This window comes from Rosa rugosa, chromosome 7, assembly GCF_958449725.1.
Source record: "Rosa rugosa chromosome 7, drRosRugo1.1, whole genome shotgun sequence".
Taxonomy (NCBI): Eukaryota; Viridiplantae; Streptophyta; class Magnoliopsida; order Rosales; family Rosaceae; genus Rosa; species Rosa rugosa.
In genome coordinates, this window is record NC_084826.1 from 19,667,627 (window position 1) to 19,673,626 (window position 6,000).

The 6,000-nt window shown below is 37.8% G+C and overlaps 1 protein-coding gene across 1 annotated transcript; it reads left to right on the forward strand.

Moving 5' to 3' along the window:
- The first annotated feature begins 1,192 nt into the window (after positions 1-1,192).
- On the forward strand, positions 1,193-4,951 carry LOC133722134 (protein WVD2-like 4). The gene is made up of 9 exons (XM_062148957.1): positions 1,193-1,549; positions 2,395-2,644; positions 2,740-3,105; positions 3,196-3,251; positions 3,407-3,484; positions 3,580-3,661; positions 3,744-3,815; positions 3,916-4,023; positions 4,216-4,951. Exons 2-9 carry the CDS (start codon positions 2,405-2,407, stop codon positions 4,723-4,725), a joined length of 1,512 nt encoding a protein of 503 aa, XP_062004941.1. The 5' UTR covers positions 1,193-1,549; positions 2,395-2,404; the 3' UTR covers positions 4,726-4,951.
- Positions 4,952-6,000: the final 1,049 nt, after the last annotated feature.

Genomic DNA, 6,000 nt, shown 5'->3' on the forward strand with positions numbered 1-6,000 from the left:
AGCTTTATGTATGGATTTGTATTGCATAAAACAAAAAGGCAATAGAGTTTCTATTGAAAGAACAAAATGACATAACAGAAGAAATAAGCAGATAAGTTACGAGTAAGATCTCATCCAATGTACTATATTTCAAAAGACTAATGATGAAGATGACCAAATTTCTTACATAGATATATGCCTGCACTAAAATTTCTATTTGAAGTCAAGCACACCTACAATAAAAGTTGGATTCTAACCCTCCATAAAAAATAAAAAGTTTTCAAGCAATTGGGTCAAAACACAAATGAGCCATTATTGTTGACAATATTAGTTTCTTATTGTTTTAATATTCATTTTTCTTTGATAGGGTTCAATACTCTTTCAAGTGAAATATAAATGGAGATGAACTCTGCAAATTTCTTATTTAGGTTTGTCACTATTGGGACACATTACTTAAAAATTCTTAGTTATAATTCTTAAGCTTGTAGTTGAGACATAATTGACTTTCAACAGTCATTTGAAGAAAAATGAGACAATTAATTAAAACTTTCATAAGTATCTCTAGTTGAAGGTGTTTAAACTATTTTGATTGAAATAGAGTTCTTAAGTGAGACTCTCTTTTTTCGGACTAAAAAAAAAGATGATACTGTTTTAACTATTAATAAATCTTATATATTAGTGGACACGAGCATTGAAACTCAACTAGTATATGACAAATCGATTTTAGAGTGGACGCCTACTGTATAAACACTCTCCGAATATAAAAAAAAAGTGTGCAAAATATTCTCTAGCTATATTGAACCCCGAACCCCTTTATGTATTTTTTGTTTGCCAGAACTATTGATGAGCTCCTATAGATATGAAAAGAGCTGCAACGGTTTTAGCATATAGCATTTATGTCTAATTTAACGGTTGACAATCTTGAAGTTCTTTAAATTCATTAGAAAATAACGCTCATTCCAAACTCATAAAATGGTAAAGAAAATTCCCCTCAGAATGCAGAGGCATGTGAAGTTATTTTCCATAACCTTCCTTCTCTTTAGTCCATGATGAAGACCCTTGCAAGTTGCAACATCCTTCCCTAACTCCCTTTCCCTCCATTACCATTCATTTAGAATTCAAAACCGCCATGTAACTTCCGTAGTGGCAGTTTAGTCATTGTCTTCTCTATTTACCAATCTCTATCCACTCCAACCAGAAAGTCCTTCGTTTTCTCATTTACTTTCCCCAACTCACTCTCGGATTTCTCGAACCAATCCAGAGCAGCGTGCCACCAACTCTCTCTCTCTCTCTCTATACTCTACAGCTTTCAAGTGCAACTATGAGAAGCACTTGACCATCAATCACCCAAGTGCTTCTAATCCACACTGCTATCAACATATCCCCCAATACTCCCTCTGTTGTTTCTTTCTTCTGTTCCTCTCTTTCACTTTCTAGCATAATTCAGTCTTGGAAGTTTGTTCGCATTGTGCCTTTAGTCTTTCTATCAATCAGTCTTTTAGCGGTTACTTAAATCAGTTTGGCCCAAATTCAAGAACCCAAGTTTGAAAACCGCCCTACTCAACACTCTGTAAGTTCTATCTTTCCTTGATCTACAATGGTTTGTGTCTTGAATTCCCTGACTTCTGATTCCATCATTGTATTGGGTATCTGTCTTTCCGTTGTTACTATTGCTTTTCCTCATCTGGGTGTGCTTTGAGTTCTGCATACATTGTTGATCCTTGGAAACCTCTGGTTACTTGGAAAAACAACACCATTTGGCTTCATGGGTTTGACTTCATTCTTCCTTTAAGTAATTTTGTGAAAAGCTTGATGGGATTGGGTTTAAGTGTTGAGTGTGAGTCTGTAAAAGGGTCAACTTCCATTGATGTGGAGATGGTTATGATAGAGCAGCCAACTGTTTGCATGTTAGAGAATTGTGGCTTGTGCTTTGAAATCTATCTACATAATCATCTAGAAAGCTTCAGCATTTGACTGAAATGATGGGAACCCTTTCTCGAGGAAGGTCTCTTAGGATAATTTCGCAATGATCATTTTCAGAGTGTTTTTGTCAGGCCATAAATTTTGTTTTACAGTTTCTTCCGGATAATGAATTGATTATCTGCAGGTTAGCTGCTCATCTTTCTCTTTTGTTACGTAGCTCTTAACCTTTTGAGGATCTCATTGGGTGATTCATGATTGTGGATGTCCTGTATATTTATATCTCCTGCAATCGTTATGTCTTGCTGGTGTTTACTGTAGCTGCAATATTCCATTATGTGTTTTGGTTTCTTTGTTTCCTCCAGATTTCTTTGAATGCTTCCTATGGTGTGTTCAATAGTTGTGATTCGCTTGATTGTCATTTTCCTTCCCGTCCCTTTAATGATTGGGGGAAATTGATTGATTCTGCTAACATTTGTTTTTGGTTTCTTGAAGTTTTGGCTAAATGGAGTCTGAAAATGGGATTGCTTTAGGGGATGAGAATTGTGCTGTTGTGGAAAAACATGTAGAAGAATCAGTACTGGATTTGAACACTGAAGGAAAGAATGTTGATGCTAATATAGAAGTTCCTACCATGAATGGAGTATCTGAACCTGTAAGCAAAGATGAAGGCATTAACCCTTCAGGAGGTGCAGTTGAAGTTGCTGCAAGTGTTCCGCCTGGTAAAAATTCAAAAACAAAAAAGGTACTTGTGCCACAACTTTTTGTCGTTTCGAGCTGTTTCTCTTTTGAATTTTCATGACTCAAACATGTATAAATGTATTTTTGCCTCCTGCTCAGGATCCTCATGCTCCAAACAATGGTGTTTCAAAGGGAAAGTTGGCCAAGGATAAACCCAGTGTGAAAGGTGCAACTCCAGTTTCTCGTACACAAAGGACAATACTTTCTCAGAGTCTTTCGTTCCCAGCCAGGGGAGCTCGCGTTGATGCTATGAAGAAGAGCATTGATGTTTATCCAGTGAAAACAGAAGTCAAACACACTCGAGGGAATGCAACCAAAGCTGAGGCCCCTTTTCCATCTTCTCGTTTGAATCATCAAAATAGGCGTGCATCCACAGGAATACACTCAAATGATGAGAACAAAGCTGGTGGAGCTTCAGTTAGGAGGACTACTTTAGCATCAATACCTAGCATTAGATCCTCTGCAGTAAGTCTTCTTGGTTTATTAGATCCTATATTATATACTCTTCATATTATTTCCTCTCATGTCACTAATATCCGCTCTTTGTTGTATCAGTCAATGAAGTCTGGCTCTGTGAGTAAACCTGCTAATTGTTCATATGATGTGACCCGGTACGCTTTATTTAGTACAGAATTTTATTTAACCTTTATTATTGGTCAAGTATGTAAATCGGTATGCGCTACTGGCCATTTTGCTTTTATAATGTGCACGTAACACATTTGTCCACATGAAACTTATTTTTGTAGAATGTTTAATGTAACTACAGATCAGTTGGGCAGATCTTAAGTGCTGTAAAAACAACCCTGCCAATCAAAGAGGATGATGATGCTCATTCCATTGCTTCGTATGACTCATTTCCCATGTTATTATGACTTATCTTATTACTCCATTGAAATCTACTGGTTCATTTTTGATACTTATACGATATTCTGTATTCAGAAGCACTACACCTGGTGGGCGGAGGAGCAGTGGTTCTGCATTTTCCTTCAGGTTGGATGAACGTGCCGAAAAAAGGAAAGAGGTTGTTAACACATACCTCTAGACTTGGTTGCTAGTGTTATTCCAATGTTTAACTCTAATCAACTTCATTCATTGTTCACCAGTTCTTTACAAAGCTAGAAGAGAAGATACAGGCTAAGGAAGCAGAAAAAAATAATTCACAAGCAAAATCAAAGGTTCCATAAATCTTATATAGAAATTTTATTCTGCTTTTGTGTCTCATATATGTTCCTCTTTCAGCAAATGCAGGATATCTTATGTATGCTTGTCTTGTAGGAAAACCAGGAAGCAGAGATCAAGCAACTGAGGAAGAGCCTGACATTTAGGGCAGCTCCCATGCCAACTTTCTATAAAGAGCCTCCTCCAAAAATTGAAATAAAGAAGGTAAGTTAACTATCTTATCAGATGCTAACTATGCTGGTACTTCCCTACCGTTCTTACAATTAATCTAAAGTTTACCTCTTTTTCTTTTTTTTTTCTCTTGAATTCCTGTACTACTCTCCTCTTCCCCTTCTGCTTTGCTTGCTTTTGTATAGAAAAATTGTGTATGACTTTCATTTATACCGATCAATCTAGATACCGACCACACGTCCCATATCTCCAAAGCTTGGAAGGCACAAGAACTCCATTTCTTCATTGAACAACCCCTCAGAAGGTGGCGGGACGTGTCTTAGCCCGCGTCTGAATCGAGAACAGAACAATTCAAACCAAGGGTTAAAGGCAACAGGTGAAAAAGATGTCACAGAAGCAAAGAAGCCTATCAGGAAGTCCCAACATCGGCTTCATACTCAGGAAAATGTGGCTGCTAAAGCTGAAGGAAAGCCCAGTAAGTCACAACTGAAAGTGGTCAGCAAAGAAGAAAAAGAAAGCCCGAAGGCATGCACTGGAGAGACAGAAGAAAGCTTCCAAGACCAATCTGAACATCTTTCTGAATGCAAAGATAAGATAGAGCCTGAAGTGAGTGTTGACCAGACCAAAGAACCAGTCGTCAGTGCAGTTCCTGCTCCTGAGATCATGCCTCAAGAAGTTACCATTGCAGCTCCTGCCCCTGAGATCATGCCTCGAGGAGTTACCATTGGAGTTTAAACAACATATTTCTGATATATTACCTTGTGTTTATACCATTTTAAGTTCCATGTTGTTGTGACTTGTGAATATAGCAATTCTGGGATCCTCATATAAAGTCATATGTGGATATATATCTACAGGTTTATGTAGCTTATGTGTATTATCTTGAGTTAGTATATCACTGTGGAAATTTGATGTTAATGCTGCCTTCAGTAATATTATATGGACTATGCTTTCATATATACAGTGGTTGACGATTGCCCTTTCATCCTACCATAAATAACTAAATGCATGACAAGTAAAACATGAAATCTGATGATTGCTATTTCTTCCTAGTAGTTTACCAGTAATGGCAATAGTAACGATGGTGGTGGAAATAGCTGTATCAGTGGTTCAACATGTATGGATGCTCTAAAGCCAGGTACACCTGGGCCTGAGGGGGCACCCAAAAATGCACTATCTCATCCATCTTTAGGCCCTCAACAGCAACTCCCAAGGGAGAGCCTTGTTCATCAGCGTTTACTTCTGATAGTGAGATTGGACTTCAATTGGTTCTGTCTTGTCACAAATGTGGACAGCAGTTTACAAAATGGGAAGCTGCTGAAACAGAACTCTATCTAAACATGGTGGTATGAACCATTGTTCAATTAGACTCTCATTTTGGGAAAATACTTCTCCTTTTTTCACATTGTAAATATTTGCTAAAGCATCTACAATATCTGTTTTCCTTATCCTCTCGGGAATCAAGACCAACCGAGTACATGCCACAGGCAATTTTTTTTTTCCCGGTTACAAAGAGGCCTAAAAGGGCCTTAAAACAGAAAAGAAAAAGGCAACTTAGCCCCCAGGGCTTACACCAGCTCTCCTATATCTATATGACAACCAAGGTCTTCCAGAACAGCAGTAATGACATATCTAGGAGGATCATCAAGAATATTAATCATATAACAAAGTCATGCTCAATACTTTTCTTAGCCATGGAGTCTGCAAGACTGCAACCATATTGCATTCTCGACAAATACGAATAAGAGACACAGAATTGAACCTTGTCATCAGCTCTTTGCAGCAAGAAAGCAGGGAACCAAGACAGTGAATAGAGAAACTGTCTCCTAACATAAGCTTGACCAAGATGGCTGAATCAGACTCCACTTCTAAATTAGTACTCCACTTGTACATTATTAACATGACACTCCAAAGATAATTCCAAACCAAGATAAAGTCCCCAAGTTTCAGCATCCAAAACTTCACCTAAGCCAAGGTTAGAGTGAGATCCCTTTATCCATTGGCCAACAG

Coding starts and splice junctions, on each gene's coding strand:
- LOC133722134 (XM_062148957.1), top strand. CDS start 2,405: ATGGAGTCTGAAAATGGGATTGCTTTAGGGGATGAGAATTGTGCTGTT. Junction 3,662..3,743: donor GTGCCGAAAAAAGGAAAGAG/GTTGTTAACACA, acceptor ATTGTTCACCAG/TTCTTTACAAAGCTAGAAGA. Junction 3,816..3,915: donor ATTCACAAGCAAAATCAAAG/GTTCCATAAATC, acceptor CTTGTCTTGTAG/GAAAACCAGGAAGCAGAGAT.